This window comes from Myodes glareolus, chromosome 8 (genome assembly GCF_982192425.1).
Source record: "Myodes glareolus chromosome 8, mMyoGla1.1, whole genome shotgun sequence".
In the NCBI taxonomy this organism is placed as follows: Eukaryota; Metazoa; Chordata; class Mammalia; order Rodentia; family Cricetidae; genus Myodes; species Myodes glareolus.
In genome coordinates, this window is record NC_142033.1 from 20,668,945 (window position 1) to 20,689,200 (window position 20,256).

Sequence of the window (20,256 nt, forward strand, 5' to 3'; positions counted from 1 at the left end):
AGAAAAATCCCTTAAGTTCAGTACAGGAGGAATATGAACAGCAGCAAAAAAGGCGAGGTAACTAAGGCGGGACTATGAGGACGATGGGGTACGGGAGACCGCGGCTTCCGCTCCCTTTCCGTCCACCTGCGTACTCGCTGTTAGAGACTGGAGGCAACAGTCTCGTAGGGAGGCGAGTTGATCATGTTCTAAGACTGCCTTCCCTGTTCTTAAAGAGCCACAGAGCTTTTGGAGGTGATTTTCGCCTAATTTTGTTAAGAGAGCTCAGTCTCTGGCTCTCAGGTACAGAAAACTTGAACTTTGTTTGAGGAAGTAGTCGGCGATGGTGGCACACGCCTTTAATCCCAGCACTCGGGAGGCAGAGGCGGAAGCTGCGTGGCAGCGCCGCTAAAGACCTAAAGACGGAGAGGGGCCAAACTCTGAACTGTGTTTCCATAGCAACATGGGCGGGCGGAGATGAGTTCCCAGAGAACGGGGCTCCGCGCGCGGGCAGACCGGGCAAAAAAAGCCCCCCCACGGGTGGGCGGATGCCCCCCTCGCCGGAGCTTGGCGGTGCGAATTCAATGCCTGAGGTGAGGCTGAGTTACAGTTCGCAGTTACGGGATAACCGGAGAGCCCGCGCACGGCCCGGGGCGGAGCCATGCCTTTGGGCCATGCGGAGCGCGCCACAATGGGCCTCAGAGGCGGGGCAACCGCCGCTGTCTGCTGCTGCCGCTCAGCCACAGCCGCCAAAAATTTAGTCAGATAAAAACATTTGTCGCCAAAAATTCAGTCAGATAAAAACATTTATCCCCAAAAAATTCACAACGTCCCTTTGTCAGCAGGAAGTAGTCAGATGATCGATGGTCTACGCCCATTCTCCCTCAAAGAACTGGTCCTAATTATCATAATAAAGGCGCATCAACCTGGTTATCATTACCTATTGCCTCTGGCAAGGGATGGAATAAAACAATGCTACCTAGAGGTTTTTCCATCTGAATAGGGGAGCTGGAGAGATGGCTCAGAGGTTAGAGCACTGACTGTTCTTCCAAAGGTCCTGAGTTCAATTCCCAGTGACAACTGCTTTGGTTTTTAGACATAAGAGGGGGACTACACTACCAGTGACAGCTTCCCCCAGAGAAAGGATTTCTCTTGCATTCTTTACACTTAATTTTTAATTCAAAATTTTGCTGGTACAGGCAAACAAGATTTGCTTTTTGAAGCAGAGACCTACAGATCTCTAAGTTCAAAACCAGCCTACTTCCAGTACTGATTGTGCTGAATTTTTACACTGAGAGTTTTTAATACTCTTAAATGTTTATTTGGGAGGAGAGTTTTGTTTATGTTTTTCTAGGAATGCTGACATACATCTGGATGCCAGCGAGACTGACAAGAGAGATAAAGAAGATGACCCAGTGGATGCTGAGTGTCCTGCTGTGGAAGATTCATGCGGAGACAGCAGAGATGACCCTCTGGGCAATGTCAAGAGCAGCTGTTTCACACCATCGACTTGAGCAACACCCTGTGCAACCTCTTATCTCTTAACAATTTTCTGACTGACTCTACTTTGCCTTTTCCTTCCTTAGAAATGGGTGGGAGCAGAGATATTCTTGACATGCTGTGTCTAGGTGGAAATGCTGTATGTCTTTGATTGGTGTGCTACCTGCTAGCCCAAGTGAGGTGGGACAAGGTCTTTGTGACACAGGCCTTGGCAGCCTTGGTATGTGTATCCTCACCCCAAGTTTGGCTCTCAGCTTCTAAAGAGCTCATAGACAATTAGCCATACATACCCTATAGGGACCAGATAATCCCACGACATTGAGGAAGGTATGCATAGGCGGAGGGTGTACAGACACAGCCCTAACACTCCCAGGGTAGTATCCCATTGCACGGGAAGGGTGTGTCTTGTTTTTCTTTTCTTTAATCGGTCCACACATCATGAGGTGGGGACCAGATTAAAAAATAGTTTTGCCTTATTGCTCTTAAAGACAATAATTAGGGGGAGCTGTTGGGAGCCACCTGGAGGCACAGGTGGTCCTGCAGTTTGGAGGTAGCCACGTGGGGCTGAGCACCCTTGCCTGCACCCTAGCCTGCACATGCTCAAAACAGCAGAATGGCATTAACCAATCAGGACAGCGTTCAAACCTCTCCACCGTTTAAAAGCAGCTGCCTTGGGGCCCAACGCTCTCTCTCTAAACTTTCTCTCTTCCCTGCTCTATCTTCCCTTCCCCCAATCTTCCTCAAGGGAATGCTCCAAATAAAGATGTGACCAGAGAAGGAATTCTCGTTTTTGATGGCGTTCATTCCTGCTGGTCAGGATGGCCCCCCGCAAATTTATTCACCTCCTACTTAGGAGGATGCTTAAGTCTAATTCCTATATATCTCTATCCCTGGGAGGAAAATCTAATGAAAGCTGTAGAATCATTTTCACCAGAAAGGAAATCAAATAAAAAAAAAAGAGATCTAAAGAATGTATTTACCTTCGGCAAGGGTTTAGCAGGTTTGCAGTGGAGTCCTCCAACATAGTCAACATTTGGTAAGGTTGGGCGAGGAAACTCCAAATCCCAGTAGAATCTAATGAGCCATGTTTCTGCTTTGCCTATTGTCTCAGTTAAGGTAGTGGGCCTTCCTAGAAGGAGGATATGAGCAAGTGAGAAGGAGAAAAGTTGAATGATTGTCATTTGAATATAAAATATATTTCCTTAAATGATGGAGGAATATATGCTTAATATATATAGCATGTGAATTTAAAAACAGTGTTTATTGATATGCAACATAATATGCAGTGTAATTGATTTGTTGCCCACACAATATACATAAATGTCAGTTTGGGTTTATTTTTAAAGCAAACTGTAAGAATTAACTAATGTTTCCACACTAACTTGAAATAATAAATAGATATTGAAATAACTCTCTAAGCCACTATTTAACGAGCACACATTTTACTCCTCTCTACATCTTTAAAAGAAACAGTACAAATATAAACACATATTCCAGGTCCAAAAGTCCATGGCCAGATTTCCCCAGTGTCCTTGTAGTTTGTAGCCATTCCTTCTTCCTTGTTTTGCTGAAGGAGCTGTATAGTTTATGAATTGCTGAATTTCTGGTTAGTGTGTCTACTTTTATTTCTTATTAAGAAATTTAACAATATTTTCTTATAAAAAATCACAATATTTTCAGAAATTATAAGAATAGAAATTTTTGCCAGTGTTACTTATGAAATATTTTTTAAGAGGAAAAAAGCAGGACTTCAAAAATACAGACCGGGTATGTGAGTATCCATGCTTCTGCAGTGTTTAAACAATGAATATTAGGCAAGTACACAATAAAAAATACAGTGTTGATTGAAACCCCTGTTCTACTTTTAAGCCTGTGAACTAATACAGTTTCTTTCAAGAGTAAAGGAATCCTTTAGCCGATATAGAGAAAATATTTTAGAATTTATATTTTTATTTCTGTATATGTGTGTCTGTGTGAATTTATATACTGTTTGTATATATAAATTTGTATATACTGTTTGAGGTCTTGAAACATGAAAATTGAGAAAGCAATTACTAGTGTAGCCATACAGAGCAGTAGAACAATTTGGAAATGCACAATGATGCCTGTCATTCTCACTATGGTCCATATCTGGGCAAAGCAGTTAAGAAGTAAGGTTTAATGAGGAATTTGTATTAACCACTTATTAGTGCTTATGGATTATAAATGTAGATTGCAGTGATTATTCATTTAGTGGATTCTTGGTCTTTTCATAAATTTCTCCTTCTAGTTTTTAACTGTTAAATGAAAAAAATAAAATGAAAATTTCCTCTATTCAGGTAAAAATGTTTTTTTAATTGATTTTTATTGAGCTCTACATTTTTTGTGCTCTACTGCCTGCTTCTTCCCTTCCCTTCCACCCTCCCTGAAGGTCCCCATGCTCCCATTTTACTAAGGAGATCTTGTATTTTTCTACTTCTCATGTAGATTAGATTTATGTAGGATTCTCTTCACTCTTGGAATTCTGCGAATTATTCTTACTGTAAACAAGAATTAGAGTAAATTCTTGCAATTGCTGTTCATGTTTTTCTTTTATGTGTTTTTTTATGTTGATACTATTCAATTTTTACATGGAAACATATATTTGATTCTAGTGATGAAATAATTACAGACGAGAATATTTGGTAAAGCAATCTAGCTATGAACATTGATCATCAAGTGTAGTTTAGAATGCTGAATCATAACCACATACCAACAATGATGGAGGCAACTTCTTTTCTTATTATTTATAATATACTGAAGAATAGCAGCCAAAAATGCAGAGAGAAGTTAGAGATTTTCAGACAAAGGCAGAAGTAGTAATATAGTTGTTATGCAGGAGATGAGACCTGTAATAAGGATGTTGTACAGTTTACTGAAGACTAATTCTGTGGGTGCCATAAGCATCAAAATGTATCATCTACTGATCAAATATTGCCAAACACAATTTTTTAAGATGAAATATAATTGGAAGTAGAGATTATTTTTATCTTTCTGATTTACAGAAAGCCATTTTGAGGTGAATTTTTTAAAGTAAAAGAAAAAATGGTGGCCATGCTCATTTTCTTCACTAAACTACAATTTCAAATATCTGTAGCTATTTGAACAAAACTGTATTTACTCTAAAATTAAACTTCTGATAATTTTTGTTTTACTAAAACAACTCCAAAGTACTTTGGTCTTGGGTGTTGACACATTTTTTTCTATTCTACAGCTTTGTATGATGAAAGAGAAGAATGTCAAGTTAAACTCAGACATTGTCTAAAACAAAAATAATGAGGAAACACGTAGATATTTCCTCACTGACTAATGCAGCTCTTTGTACTTACCATTATTCCTTTGTCTAGGTTAATTGTTGCTCTCTGGAAATTCTAGTGAGAAATTATTCATAATAAATAGGTTAGTGACAAAGCTCACTGATGGAATAATTGTTCAGCATGCATGTGTAAAGGTCTGGTTTCCAATACAACACAAATGAATAAATAAATAAATAAATATATGTTTATACTCACAAAGGCTTGTTAATGACTTCCTTTAGGGCATTAAGCAAATCTGAACTTGTCATTGTATGAAAATCTACTGAAACAGCTGCTCCTTTGGCCACCATGTGAGCAATGTTATCATATTGTTCTGCAAACAGAGGGATGCCAACCATGGGGATCCCATGATGAATTGACTCATAAATGCCATTGGCTCCACCATGAGTCACAAAAACTTTAGTTTTTGGATGACCTAGGATCAGAAGAACAACAGAAAATATACTAATTAGAACTCATAGATATTAGTAAAAATCTATAATCAAGTGATCAATGGGTCGGGGTATATTAACATTGAATAATACCACTTTTGGGTATATATCCAAAGCATGCTCAATTGTGCAACAAGTTTATGTGCTTAAATATGTTTTGAGCAGCTTTGTTTTACATCGTCAGAACCTGGAAACCACTTAAATGCCCCTCAACCAAAGAATGGATAAAGAAAATGTGATACATTTGCACAATGGAGTACTACACAGCAGAAAAAAATAATGACATCCTGAATTTTTCATGAAAATGGAATGGATGGAGCTAGAAAACATTCTTTTGAGTGAGGTAACCCAAACACAGAAAGACAATTATCACATGTACTCACTCATAGGTGGTTATTAAACATAAAGCAAAGAAAGCCAGCCTACAAACCACAATCCCAGAGAACTTAGCCAACAATGAGGACACTAAGAGAGACTGACATAGGTCTAATTTACATGGGAAATAGAAAGTAGAAAAAGACAAGATCTCCTGAGTATATTGGGATCATGGGGACCTTGGGGGAGGATTAAAGAGGGTAGGGGAGCGGCAGGGAAGGGAGCAGAGAAAAATGTAGAGTTCAATAAAATTCAATAAAAAGAAAATTCTATTAACAAAAAAAAATTCAGTTGAATTACTTAAATTGTTTTAAGTCTCACAGCAAGAATCATCCATGTCCCAAGTAGTATAACTGAGAGAGTTGCATCCTTTGTTTTCTTTTAACGTTGACACTAAGGTTTACAGGAGAATTATTTGAGTGATGGATGATTGATTGATGTAGCATGTGATGATGCTGGAACAATGAGAAGGGGTTTTCAGTTGAACACATAGAAAATATACTGGATGGAAGAAAATGAATGTCTAAGAATATTATGTGTTTGTTATAACTAACCAACATAAAGAGTTCATGTGTTAGTGACATCCATTCCTTTCTTGGTTATTTTTTCCCCATTATCCTCTTCCCCAGTGTAATAAATGCTACCAAAGGCACTCAAGGAAACAATATGGAAACACTGTCATACAGGCTTGCTTCTTAGTACATGAATATCCATGTGTCCAGGGAGTTGGAAGAGTTTTGCCAAATGTAGTGATGTTGTTAACTTCATGAATCATAGACTGTTAACAAAATATCTAGTGCAACAAATGGAAAAGTTCACTTTTAGTTGTTGGTTTGGTGGGGGCAGGGTGTCCTTGACTCTTCCCAAGGAAAACACACTCTAGTCTTTGTGCTTGATTGCTTCCCAGATCTTGAAGATAAGATGTCTGAAGGCATTATACACTTAAGACTTAAAACCTGGAGCAATTGAGAAGCAAGTGATCTGGAAACTTCCTCTCTGAGGACTTTCATAGTATTGGAAGAGACTACATAAGATCTCTAGGGAGAAATGTAATCAATAGTCCTATTAGCTGTCAGACCTATGACTTATAACAATGACTGTCATGGAAAGAAATCCATAATAGCAAATTTGTGACACTTTTATCTTAGGTGTAATCAGATAAATCTAACTCTGATAGAATTTGAGGCCAACTGAGTGGTAAGAAATTCATGTGTGGTACTGTAAAGGGAGTCAACTATCCAAAACAAGTATAATTTCTAACTACATTATTAACATTTATCCTTATAACTACAGGTAACTGTAGCTCTCATAGTCATCAAAAATTCTTCCATTACAACAAGTGGAAAAGATTGCAAAGATCCACAGCTTGTGGAAAAGGAAGAGAATAAATGATCATAAGATGCCAAGGCCAATAAGTAAACTTAGAATAGCACAACTTCTAAATCAAAGGCTATGGAATCATTATGGAAAAGACATCAGAAGAGCATAAGAGCCAGGGGACCAGGGTGGCTGATGGAAGATGTTGCTTTATATATATTATAGGGATATTGCATCCATGAAATCTCACCAGTGTAAATTAGACCTGTGTAATGATTGTTCCATTTGACCTGCCAACATAGATGGAGAAAATTTCACAAAGTCCTGTTCCAATAGGGAAAACTGTGGACAGTCAATGACTGTCAAGGTGGGAGTGCCAGGTTTCCCCAGTATGACCTCCCTGATCTATTAGCCAATACTCCATTGTCAGCCCTAAACATGTGTATATAACAAGCAACAAAAATTGGACTTAGAAGGATGATAAAATGGTAGAGGGCAAAAAAAGAAGGAAGGCTGAAAATGATGGCAATATAGTACTTACATATGATTTTCTCAGAAATGATGTATTTCACAAAGGAAAATGATAACTAACACATGTACTAAGTCTGACACAAGGCTTTTTAGGGCATTCAGGAATACCATGTCAATCAGAGTGCTGTACTGTAGCCAGGCAGTGGTAGTACACACGCTTAATTACACACTCAGGGGGCAGAGGCAGGAGAATCCCTGTGAGTTCAGGGCCATCTGGTGTACACGACATGCTCCAAAGCTACAGAGAAACCTGGTCTCCATAAAAAAAAAATTGCTGTATGATAAACAGTGTTAATGTTTTGCGATGGGTAATACTGTCATTGATCATTAATGTTTCTTAGTTATTTTTGAAAAATTCCTACTTTAGAGAAGGTAACAGGTATAAAATTGAATCTGTAAAAGCCAAAGTAAGTACAGAATGCTCCCTGTCAGAGGCCACTTCTTTTAAAACGCACACTTTGTTCCTGGAATACAAAAATACAACGCCAGCTCACATTTCAATCTCTTTCAAGCAGATCATATTTAAAAATTGGTTTTATTTTTAACTTTTCTAAAACGAATCAGTTTGCTTCCTATCGCATTTCAGCTTGTTACTCATATTTCAGTGCTTGCCTCCCAGAGTCTCACCTAGAAGGTCATTCTGGGGAATCCACTTAAAAATCCTGGTATTGGGACCTAAGGTATCTGGTTTCATACCTTCATATCTCCAAAACACCTGTTAGAGGTTAGACAATAATTTATATCAGATTTTAAAACTTAAAATATAATATTTTAGAAATTAGACAGTACTTAGCTAAATGCCATTCTTATCTCTGGTGTGGAAACCAGGTAAAGAGACATTAGACAATAAGAATTATCAAAACATGAGACAAAGTATGGAACACCATTTATGTTTCTCTTTACATTTAATCAGGTCGGATGTCATCATGATTTTCCATGTGCAGTTATGTGCACACAGGAGGGAATTAATGAAATATGAATATATTTAAGAAAAATTTATATGTTCAAAAATCAACTGCAAGGAAGAAAGACTAAACTCATGTGTATTTGCTATAATACTTCTAATTTTCCTTTCTTAATTTTATGCCACTTTAAAACAACTGCAGATCTTACTTATATTCATTTGTCCTGTTATTTTAATAGAATTTGACACTTATATTTTTGCTATTCATTATTTATATTCAGCAAATATTCCATATTTACAATTTTCTCTGTTTCCTAGTTCTTTGGAAAAGGTACCACCATGGATAATGAGAGAATGGAGTTATCAATCAATCCCATTTTGGCCATAATCTCAGAGTGTATGTGTTTAAGTTTTTCACTAACTACTGGTGACTTAGTTGCAGGCAGAGAGTTTCCACAGCGCATAAAGCTCCCCATGCCTGCTTGCACCCTTCTGCGTGTTGAGGAGGTGCTGCTTCCACCATGTAAATAACAACACAGGGAGCAACTGAGATAATTTCTTGAACGAATAGAAAATTAAGTCTAATATTGCTCATCATTGGTTGAGGCACCAGTTTTACTTAGGAATCACAGGAAGTGCAGAGCACTTCATCACACAAGTCATATCACTGTTGCTGAGACTGGATATTTCTTTCATGTGGGAAGGAACCTGTTGTACTGCTTCTAAGAGCCAATAGCTGTAGAAAGCATTCAAAATCCTAATGTTGCTACATCTGACCCATATGATAGATGGCAAAACACTTCAGGGTTAATGCATTTTGTGAAATGCCAACCAGTTCCACAGTCAGACCACACAAATGGTGCTCATTTTAGAAATCCCAAACCACCCTTGTAAATATGAGCTTCACCTACATGGTCGATATCTGTTTGCCACAATAAATTTAAACTTTTCTTCAGGAACTTAGGGAAAACCAGCATGGGTTGTTATAGGAAGACTTCATGGGATAGGAAACTAAAATCTAGTTCCTACATACTCCAGATTACAGTTCAGATGTGGTAAATTATCTTCATATACCCTGTGAAGAGAGTCAGTTGGACCTTTTCTGTCGTCAATCCTATTTCTACTGCATTATCTCTTAGTTCCCACTTTTTCCTGAATGAAACACACTTTACTCTTCTGGGTTAGAGACAAAGTGCCATAGACCATGTTTGATTGTGTCCGGTTCACCATAAGGACAAGGACCATTCCACCTTCATGTTTACATCGTCCTGTTTTAGGTTTGGCAGATTCTAGAATGTCCGATTCTTTCTTTCTTTCTTTCTTTTTTCTCAAGGAACATGGTATAAAAGCACTGAGATGGTGAACTGTCTTCTCCCTTTATGTGAAAAGTCTCCTGAGTGGTAACTAATGAAACCTAGTCTGGCATTCTAATAAAGAGAGAAGGGAAACCTGGGAAGTCTAGATGGCAAAAGCCATCTATTAATGCTATAGTTCAAATATTTTTCAATATCTGCTAATAAAGTTTTTAAATAAAACTTCATTTTTACCTGAATGTTTAGATTCAAACAAGGATCACGAAAAAGGAGTAAATGATCACTGAGAATTTAGTTATTCTTGTGTAGTTTTACTTCCAGTATCATCAGACTAGAAAAGTTTAGGATGCACTCACTCACCATGCTTCCCTGTGATCATGATGTTTATGTCACTGTTATTGTCATCAAAAACACATTCTGTAGAATCTGCTATCTTTATCTTTGTTTCTAACCTGACTAAGTGTAGAAGGCTGCAACCACACTCTCCACCATAGATGGCGCTGCACCGCCAGGTGAGCTAGAAAGCTCACACGTGTTGTAACTTTCCACTACTCCCAAGGTATCACCTGGGACTGGGAGCAGTTGACCAATCCAAGAGTGACACGTTCCGAAGCAGGGTCTGTTTCCTATATAAGGGATGGGTTCCATCTTATCTGGGTCTCCGCCATGTGGCTTATGCTCTAGCTCCCAAGAGACATAAAGCTCTTCTGCAGAAGGATCCTGGGTCCCGCGTGGTTCTTGCAGGCGAGACAGTAGCGCGGGGCATCTGGTGCCGAAACCCGGGAAGAAGAAGAAGAACTTTGCACCGCCGGAGACCCCTTGGACACAAGGAGGATTCAGAACTGCAGGCATGCATGCTTAGAGAGGTACGCTCTAAAGTCCAGAGAGCATATCAGAAACTGAGCAGCAGTGGGAGGTTGTGCGCGCACCCAGATAAGTTAAAAATGACCCTCCGGTAAAGAATGGGGGAGACAGAAAAGAAAATAAGTTAAAAAGGACCCCCCAGTGATTTTAAAAAAGTAAAAATGGGGGAGAAGGCTGATTTACAAGGTCAAAAGCTTTATGTTATGTTATGTGTGTTGTCTGTTGTGTACTGGATAGGAGAAAGATATTTAAATTTTGAAACTGCTAAGGATATGATGTTTTGGGAAAGAGGTTCTGTTTTCGTCTCCACAGAAAAGGAGAGCCTAAGGGTGTACTTGGGATTTATGTGGTTTGAATCACCGAGACCTCCTGAAATGTTGTAGTGTATACCCCTGAAATTCAGCGGCCCAATAACAGCAGGAAGCAGCCAGAGAGAATAACGATGCCCAAATTCCCTAAAAGATTAAATGAGGTCCTTTCAGTGATTACAGATCTGCAAGCCTACTTCTCTGAGTTCCGCTTTGCTCCATGCACCGGTTTGGGTGCGGAGTGGGTGCAGCTGGGGCTGGAGGGCGGCTGGAGCGGAGCTTTGCTCTGTGGCTATGGTGGGGAGCACGTTGCGCCGGCTCAATTGGTGTGGCTCAGTTGGTGCCTGGCCTGGAGGGTGTCATGTACCGAGAATGAGAGTGGTGCCACAAGCTGCCAGGCCAGAATTGTACCTAATTGTACCTTGCAATGTACCTAAAACTGTGAGGGTCTCTGAGGCTAAAATGACTCTGGTTACATTTGGCTATGCTAAACGATGCTGACTTCAGGCAGGGCTGGTCGTATTTATCATAATAAAAGCGCAATTAAGGTTTAGACGCAGTAAACAGGCAGTACCGTATTACATCTATATAGTACAACTTAAGTTTTTAAGAACTGCTTAGCATTTTAAGAACTCAAGTCCTCCTGAAAGATTGCTGTATATACACTTGGCTTGTCTGGTGTTTCGGGTTCCGCAGGGAGATGGATGCGAAGGGCCCTTGGATTTTGGGGTGATTTGGTCGTTGCCTGGATCTGTGAGAGTTTACAGCTGCTTTTGCTGTGGCACAGGTGTTGAGAGTTTGCTAGTAGGGAAGCGGCCCTGTTCGCCGCCTCTCCCATCGGCCCCTTGAGCCGCAGTGGCTCTGGCGCGGACCTTGAGATGTTGCCGGCCTGTGCCGCCTCGGTCTGAGTGTAGGCTCCCGCCACACTCCGCCACCAACACAGCCTCAGAGAACTAGGCTAGCCCTGCGGGGAAGGCAGGGGCGCCTGGAGGAGGAGCCGCCACTTCCTGGCCTGGGACACGGGGATCCGTGCAGCGTGCAGGCCCAGGGCCGCACACAGCCCTTGGATGGCGGGTGGGCTCTGGAACCCGAGGCCACTGTACCGACAAGGAATACGGGAGCCAATAAATCTTAAATCTAATATCAACAAACAGGGCCTGAGTTTTTCCTAGGTGCCACTGGGCAGCACGGCCTATATCATAAAAAACAAAGACCCTCAATCAGTTATCTACCACAGTGGCTACAGCCCTGGATCAGCAGACTACCATAGATACATCTATTAGAGGTAAAATAATGGTTCTTAATCAAATAATTGACCTAATACAAGAACAGGTGGATAGCTTATGACAGCTTGCCCGATTGGGCTGTAAATGGAAAACTCCAGCCTTATGTGTGACCAGTGTACCATATGAGAACTTTATAAAAGTGGCTAACTTGTCCCGAGAATTGTCTTTGTATCTTGCAGGAGAATTTTGATGATTTGCTGTCCTCCTTGAGATGGTCCATCTTGACAATCAACTCCACATGAGTGGACATAAGCCTGGCCAAAGGATTCCAGTCCTGGATTGTGTCCTTCATCCCCTACTTCAAAGAATGGGTGGGGGTGGAAATGTTTTGGAACGGTCCTACGCTATGGAATAGTGTTCTCCTCTGGATGGTCTGCTGACTCTAATCCCAAAGCCATAGGGATAAAATGGTTTTTGCACAGCGCTGGCTGCCTTGGAATAGGGAGCCTCTGCTTATGTGTGGTTATGTTAAAGCAGTAAGGTTTAAGCCAACCAGCTCCTGCACCCCTAGGACTGTGGTCCATTGCACAGGGTGGAGTGCTTGGCTTAGCTAGCCCTAAAGGTTGTCGAGCTGAAGAGCATCGCACAGAGAATGGCCCTCTCTGAGAGATAAGTCGCCCTGCATAAGGGTTTCCTGCTGTATATTCCCTTTCCCAGAAAAATGGCAGAGGGCAGGCCGGATAAGTTCCAGGTGTCATGAGCCTAGGGACAGATTCCGTGTAAGCCCATTTTAATGTTTTCATTTTGGGAAGTGTGACCTCTATCTTTACCTTTTGAGGGAGTTGCCTTTCTGCAAAGAAGTAAATTAGGGGGAGATGTAGAAGGCTGCAAACACACTCTCCACCATAGATGGCGCTGCACCGCCAGGTGAGCTAGAAAGCTCACATGTGTTGTAACTTTCCACTACTCCCAAGGTATCACCTGGGACTGGGAGCAGTTGACCAATCCAAGAGTGACACGTTCCGAAGCAGGGTCTGTTTCCTATATAAGGGATGGGTTCCATCTTATCTGGGTCTCCGCCATGTGGCTTATGCTCTAGCTCCCAAGAGACATAAAGCTCTTCTGCAGAAGGATCCTGTGTCCCGCGTGGTTCTTGCAGGCGAGACGGTAGCGCGGGGCAACTTAGGGCAATCATAATATTTGATTTTACATAAAGGGACCTTCCAGTGTCATCCCTTTCCAGACTTCAGTATACTAAGTAATAATTGTCTTCCATGGGGCCCTCATTTTACCTTTTGTGGAATCTGTGCAAGGGCTGATGCAATTGTGTTGGCCATTTCTTGTGTTGTGTTTTTGATCATTGATCCCAGAGAAAACACCACAACACCATGTTCCCCAGAGCTCTGTGCAAACTCTTCTATTTCCTGTGGATACAGAAATAATTTCATTGTTGAAAATCAATAGCAGAAATGCTATTCAAATTGCTACTAAAACAGGAAAATGAAACATTATAGGAAAGGTAAGTGCCACTGATCAAGCACACATAAAACAATCATTACTGTCTTAATTACCCCGTACTCATGGGGATCTGCACTATGTTTTCATATCTTTGAGCAACAAATATACCAAGTATTATCTTCTGAAAAATTTTAAGCTGCATCATGTACTTACAAATGGTATACTTACAAATTTTACTACATAAATATGTGTATATATATATTCGTGTGTGTGTGTGTGTGTGTGTGTGTGTGTACACACACTGCAATATTTATTTAGTTAAAAGCAAAACAAATCAGAACTTATTCAGCTGTGTGTCAGTCACTTGACAAATTTTGGGTGAATAAGCATCCTTTATTATATCATTTAATTATGATGTTTTCCCAAGGTTCTCATGTTAATCTATAAATTAAATAAATGCATAGGTTTGTGACTGCTTTAACCTTGAGCATCTTTTGGCAAGATGTTCGTTTCCCCCACTTTTTTATTCACTGGAATAAAACTAAAAAAAAATGATGTAGAACCATTTTCAACTGAAATGAAGTGAAAAGAAACAAAACTAAACCAAAAGTATTTATTTACCTCAGGCAAGGGTTTGGCAGGTTTGCAGTGGAGACCTCCAACAAACTCAATGTTTGGTAAGGTTGGGCGAGGAAACTCAAAATCCCAGTAGGAGCGAATGAGCCACATTTCTGCTTTCTTCATTGTGTCAACCATAGTAGTAGGTCTTCCTGAATGGAGAAATGAAAGTTGTGGGTGGAAGAGCAAAATGATCATGAAAGTGTTGTCATGTGAATAAAATAATATTTTATGAAAATATTGGAATAATTTTACTAAAAGATGCTTCTTTTAGTAAACATTCATGAAACAAATACATTAAATTTTGCATAAACGCAATTAAAGTGTAATTTCTCTTTGGTTTGCAAAACATATGTATTTTCAAGGTGAACTGAGATGAAATCCTACTGCCACCTCAATGATTTAGCAGTGCTATTCATTATAGAAGCCATAAAGCTCCTACGTACTGCTTTGACCCTTGTTCATCTTTGAAGCTTCAGAAAAGCACATGCAAATATAAAAGAGCACTCTATATCTAGAATCAAGATATTCCAGCAAAATTATGGACACACCTTTTGCAGGAATCATATTAGTTTCTACAACAAACAGGCTATTCCTTGGCTTTTGGTTTTCTAAGAGAATTATGAGGGTTGTCTGGAAGAATTTCTAGCATTTGTCTCTACTTTTCACTTGGATTAGCAGTGTATTGACAAGTATTTCTTTGTAGAAATATTTACAAATACTATCTGGAATGTAGTTCTCAGATAGTTTGAGAATAGGAATATTTTCTTTTGCTTCATTTTGACTTAACTTGTTTAAACCAGGAGACCATGACTCCCAACAATACAGAACAAACATATTTGAGTGCAAAATTCAGTTGTCTTTAAAATGAAGGTTTGGAAATGATGCTGTAGTGAGATTGTTACACAATATTATATATCATTTAACAATTTTGGCATGAAAGACATATTTGTAGCTAAGAATACTTTTCAGAACAATGATATTTAGGCCCTCACACTTGTAATGAAAAATACAACTTACCTAAAATTTCACTGAAAAATGGATCCCAATCCTTAGCAGGAAATGACTCAAACAAAAGGTCAAAATAAAACAGACATATCATATTTTGTATTCTCTCCATAAACGACATTTGGCCACTTAACTTTGACATAATTATAGGCACATAAGAGGGAGTGAATAAAAGTCCCCCACTAAACTTTTCTAATCCATAGCCACCAGCATGGCGAAGACTATATATAAAGGGTACTTGGAGTAACTCAGCTATCAGCTCACCACAGGAAAAATAGCATCTGACAAAAGAACATCAAACTTGGATTCCTGTAGTTTTGCCACAACTTGTTTGTTTGAAACTGCTTCTCTACAAAGGTTTAACATAAAATCAGAAAATTGCCCAAATAGTATGTTAAATGATGGGTAATATCTCCAACATGTATCTTTTGGAACATCATATATCCACCTATTGACCCATTCAGTAAAAAACTGTTCTACTTTGTCATTATTGGTGGTTGTAGGAAATGTCTCATATTTAAGACCAGATGCTTTTTTGGGATCATGAAAGACATAAGATGAAGGCCTCAGAACGGTCACTTCATGGCCACGTTGTACAAATTCATTCAATATTATCTTCAGATTCATCCAGTGACTGTATTCCATTGGCCATACCAACACCTTCCCACAGCTCCCAGATCTGAAGTAGCAACTCATCTGCAGGAGCAGCAGAACAGACATCCACTTCACAGTTATTCTGCAAAATCAAAGTCCTTCTGTTCATAGTGTCCCCCTTTCTGTAACTACTTGTGCTTTTAACTAAGAAGGAATCAGCCAAGAAGTTAAAATATAACTTGCATTGCTCAAACCTGATATTGAACCACCATCAATAGGTGGAAGTACAAAAGAGGGAAGGCTAATTTAATTGCTTTCTATCTACATAAATATGTTTAAAGCCTCTTTTATGATGAAATGTTTTCAGTAAGCCTGGAGGTGATGACTGTGTGTTCCATCATCTATGCTACCTAGATTTTGGAACAGTCTAAAATATTTCACAAAACATTTTAGTGAGAGGAATCATCTGGCTGCTCTCTGAATTTTCATCTCAACAGAATGGAAAGAATATGAACTTACATAACTGTACATAGCTGATAATTATTTCTCCCATAGTAGAAATCAAAGTTTTTTTGTAATAATGTTGATGTTATCATGTGCATAAAATCCACCAATTTAAATTCTGTGCCAAATTTTTATAGTGTATTTGCAATAAGGCATAAACACTTTGACCACCAGTTTGGAAAAGTTTCATGAGAAGTAGTAACCTTATTTTTTTCTTATTTTGGGAAAGCCAAAAATCCTGGGAAAGTGAAACCAGTCATGTTTCACTTCTGGCATGTTCCAGAAAGGACTAAGTATGAAAGGACCTGTCAAGAATGGATTTGGGGGCACTTGAAGCCCCATGCCTACCAGAGGAGGTATTGATAGGTGATGGCTTTTGGGGAGGAAGAGTCATAGTTCCAGACTTGAGAGGAGAAGGCATGCTGTAGCAGATAAATTTATATCGCCCTCAGAAAGGCAATGTGAGTAAGTGAATTCAAGTGGTATTAAAAAATGAGCATCTGAAGTTAGGAGCGAAAAGCAGGGTAGTGTAGTGGGTAAAATGGAAGGGAAGGGAGAGCTGGTGTTTGATCAATAAATGTTACATACTTGTCTCATACACTTGAAAAATGAAATAATGGTCTGATAAAAGAAAACTGAGCATAAGACATCTACAGTCTTGACTCAGAAAACAACTCTGAACCACAGAGAACTTAACCTGGCATGAAAAAAGTAAGCAGAATGCTCCTAGCAGCTTCTTCTCTTGCTCTGGATGGGAGACAACCTGCTTCTCAGAATCTCTGCATCTGACTTGATGAACTTCATAGTTAGTACATGATTACATTTTTACAATAATAAAATAACCCAGTTTATATATTTCCTCTATCACTAGATCCTCCTGCATAGATCATCTGTAGATGTCCTGTAAGGTAGCCGGTCAACTTGCCCATAGTCCCTGTATCTTAGATATCCCTACTCTAAAATCCTATTGCCTTGCTCTGCACACAGCCTAAACATGAGAGGTACATGGGAAATCTATTCTGTGTGTTCTACTCAGTAGTATCCCTTGTAAAATGACTTCTAAATAAGCTCACTCTCCCTTTACTTTATAGTATCCACTAGAGCCTGTTTCTGGATGTTTGCCTCTACAAAAGTGCTTGGCTTCTTGCTTAATGGATTGTTTGAAAGAAAGCCCTTAGAATAAGATAGGCAAGCAATTGTACCCACTCACAATCCCACCAAAAACAAGTAAATAGAATACCCTAAGTGATTTTCTCTACCAAGACTCTCACAAAACAATTGGTTGACTTCCTTATTTTTCTATATGGCTAACATGTTTAGTTATTAGTTTATTCTCAGAATCTCAGTGTCTCATAAATATACTGAGAAAGTTCATTGTCCAAAAACTGGTGTTCATAGGTGTGTGGATTAATATCCTTGCCTCGGATTCAATTCCATTGGCCAACCTCTCTTTTTTATGCCAATGCCAAGCTGTTTTCATTACTGTAGTTCTGTAATAGAGCTTGATGTCAGGGATAGTGATGACTCCAGAAATTTCTTTATTGTTCAGGATTGATTTGGCTATCCTGAGCTTTTTGTTTTTTCATGTGAAGTTGATTATTGTTCTTTCAAGATCTGTGAAAAATTGTGATGGGATTTTGATGGGGATTGCATTGAATCTATAGATTGTTTTTGGTAGGATTCCCATTTTTACTATGTTGAGCCTACCTATCCATAAACACAGGAGATCTTTCCATTTTTTGGTATCTTCTTCAATTTTTTTCTTCAAAAACTTAAAGTTCTTGACAAATTGTGAGGGTGAAAGGGAAAGAGGACGGGAGAAGTGGAGCAGTGAGGAGAAGTTGAGGGAATGGGGTAGTCAAGATGGAGGAAGGACAAAGATGATAGCAAGGAAAGAGATATCTTGATTGAGAGAGTCATTATAGATCTAGCAGAATCTGGCTCTAGAGTAATTCCCAGAAATCCACAAGAATGACCTCAGCTAAGACTCTAAGCAATAGAGGAGAGGAGACCTGATCTTGACTTTCCCTGTAGTCAGATAAATAGATATCCAAAATATCATCATAGGACCTTTTCCAACAACTGATGAAAACAGAGGCAGAGACCTGCATGAGAACACTGTACTGATCTCCTAAGTCCAGTTGAAGAGTGGGAAGAATGAAAATATGAGCAAAGAGTTCTAGACCATGATGGGGACACCCACAGGAACATTTTACCTGAAGTAATGGGAGCTCACCAACTCCAGTCAGCTTGGGAAGGAACAAGCATAGTACCAAACTAGTCCTTCTGAATGTTGTTGAGCGTTGCATGGCTGGGGCAGACTGAGGTGCCACTGTCAGTGGTACCAGGATTTATTCTACTGTGTGTACTGGCTTTTTGGGATCATATTCTCTTTGGATGTTTACCTTGCTCAGCCAAGGTATAGTAGAGAGAGCCTTGGACTTTTCACAAAGCAATGTGCCTTACCCTCCCTGAGGATTGGATGGGAGTGAGGTGGGAGGGTGTGTGAGGAGAATGGAAGGAGGGGAGGGAGTGGGAACATGGATTGCTATTTTTTAAAAATCTAATAAATAAAAAATAGAAAATGACACCAAGATATTTTAAATGAATGCATCTATATATCATTCACTCCTGGAAGCAGTAAATCTGCCTTTCCTAAGAGAGTCAACTTTTACAAATGTAGTCATGCAGCCATTGGATACTGACACATGTTCACTTTACACTCCTGATATGGACCAGCAACCCCTGAAGCTTCCTGTTTGACATCTACTACATTACATTCATGAATGAACCTTCCTGTACCCAACATGGTGACCCCATGCTATATAACCTGTAGAAAATTATAATTCTCACATATCCAGAAATGCTTATGCCATGCTAAGACTAGTAAAGTTTGAAAAATTGAATAGTAGCTTGTGATAGAAGTGCACAACCCATTCCACCTAGGATAGAGAAACATCCACCAATATTACTGTTTACTACAGCTGAAGATGCTACACAGACAATACTAAAACACTACCCTGGGATGATGGTCATACAGTTACCCAAACACAGGAAAAGGCATTATTGAGAAGTCTTTATTATTTAAAAATAAGATCCACTCATTAGTTACTTTGTCATCACTAGGTTAGTGCCTAACAAAAAAGCAAGTTATAGGAGGAATGGTTTCTGTTGGCTGATATTTTGAGCAATTGTTGTCCTTCATGTCATTGAATCCATAAGAAAGTTCATGTTGGTGAGAGCATTAACAGCTATTCCTTTTATATTGTGGAACTATAAGGTGAATATTCTTTGGAAATGCCTGTACAAGTAAACCCTTCCTCTTCTAAGTTGACTTTTTTGTGGGTTGTTTCGTTACTATATTGAGAATAGTAACCAATACAGGGAATTAATGATGATATTGGGCTCATTACTGTGATAACCAAGCTTTAGGGTACATAAGTGTTTTTTAAATGATTTTTTCAAAGAAACATGAAAAAATATGAGCATGTGAGAATGCAAGACTCTAGAATTCTGTATGCAAATTTTGTGGACCTTTTGAATTGGTGCCTAGAAGATCAGAAATTGAAAAAACAAAGTATGTAAAGTGTAGGCTGGCTTCATGAAGTTTTGGGAGATTTTAAGAATTTCATGAGGATCTGTTAGTGGCCTTTATGTTCTATTCTTGTGAAGAATCTAATTTTGTTTTATCTATGTTCTGAGAACTTGAGTAAAACTAAATTAAAAAGTAATGAAATATGTCATTTGCTGGAAGAAATTTAGAGAATGCTTCACATCTGACCTACATATAAATGCAAATATGGAATCTGAACTCTGAAATCTACTTATTCATTTAAATGGCACCAATGTTTGCTAACACAAAGAATGTGGCAGTTCCAAGGAACAGAGACACTGTTACCACACTTATTTTGTGGGGATTATTGTTCATGCATTTTCTTTAGAGAACTTTTGTTACCTTGACAATTAGCGTTAAGTGTTTCTCAGATGCTAC

The 20,256-nt window shown here is 39.2% G+C and overlaps 1 protein-coding gene across 1 annotated transcript in view; it reads right to left on the reverse strand.

The window, feature by feature from the left end:
- LOC148121126 (UDP-glucuronosyltransferase 2B7-like) overlaps positions 1–15,951 on the reverse strand; it is a 41,734-nt gene extending 25,783 nt beyond the window's left edge. The window contains 6 exon segments of the mRNA XM_087908919.1: positions 5,010–5,229; positions 8,096–8,183; positions 13,376–13,507; positions 14,163–14,311; positions 15,180–15,437; positions 15,440–15,951. Of these exon segments, the coding sequence (XP_087765045.1) occupies positions 5,010–5,229; positions 8,096–8,183; positions 13,376–13,507; positions 14,163–14,311; positions 15,180–15,437; positions 15,440–15,887 (1,295 nt within the window). The 5' untranslated portion in view covers positions 15,888–15,951.
- Positions 15,952–20,256: the final 4,305 nt, after the last annotated feature.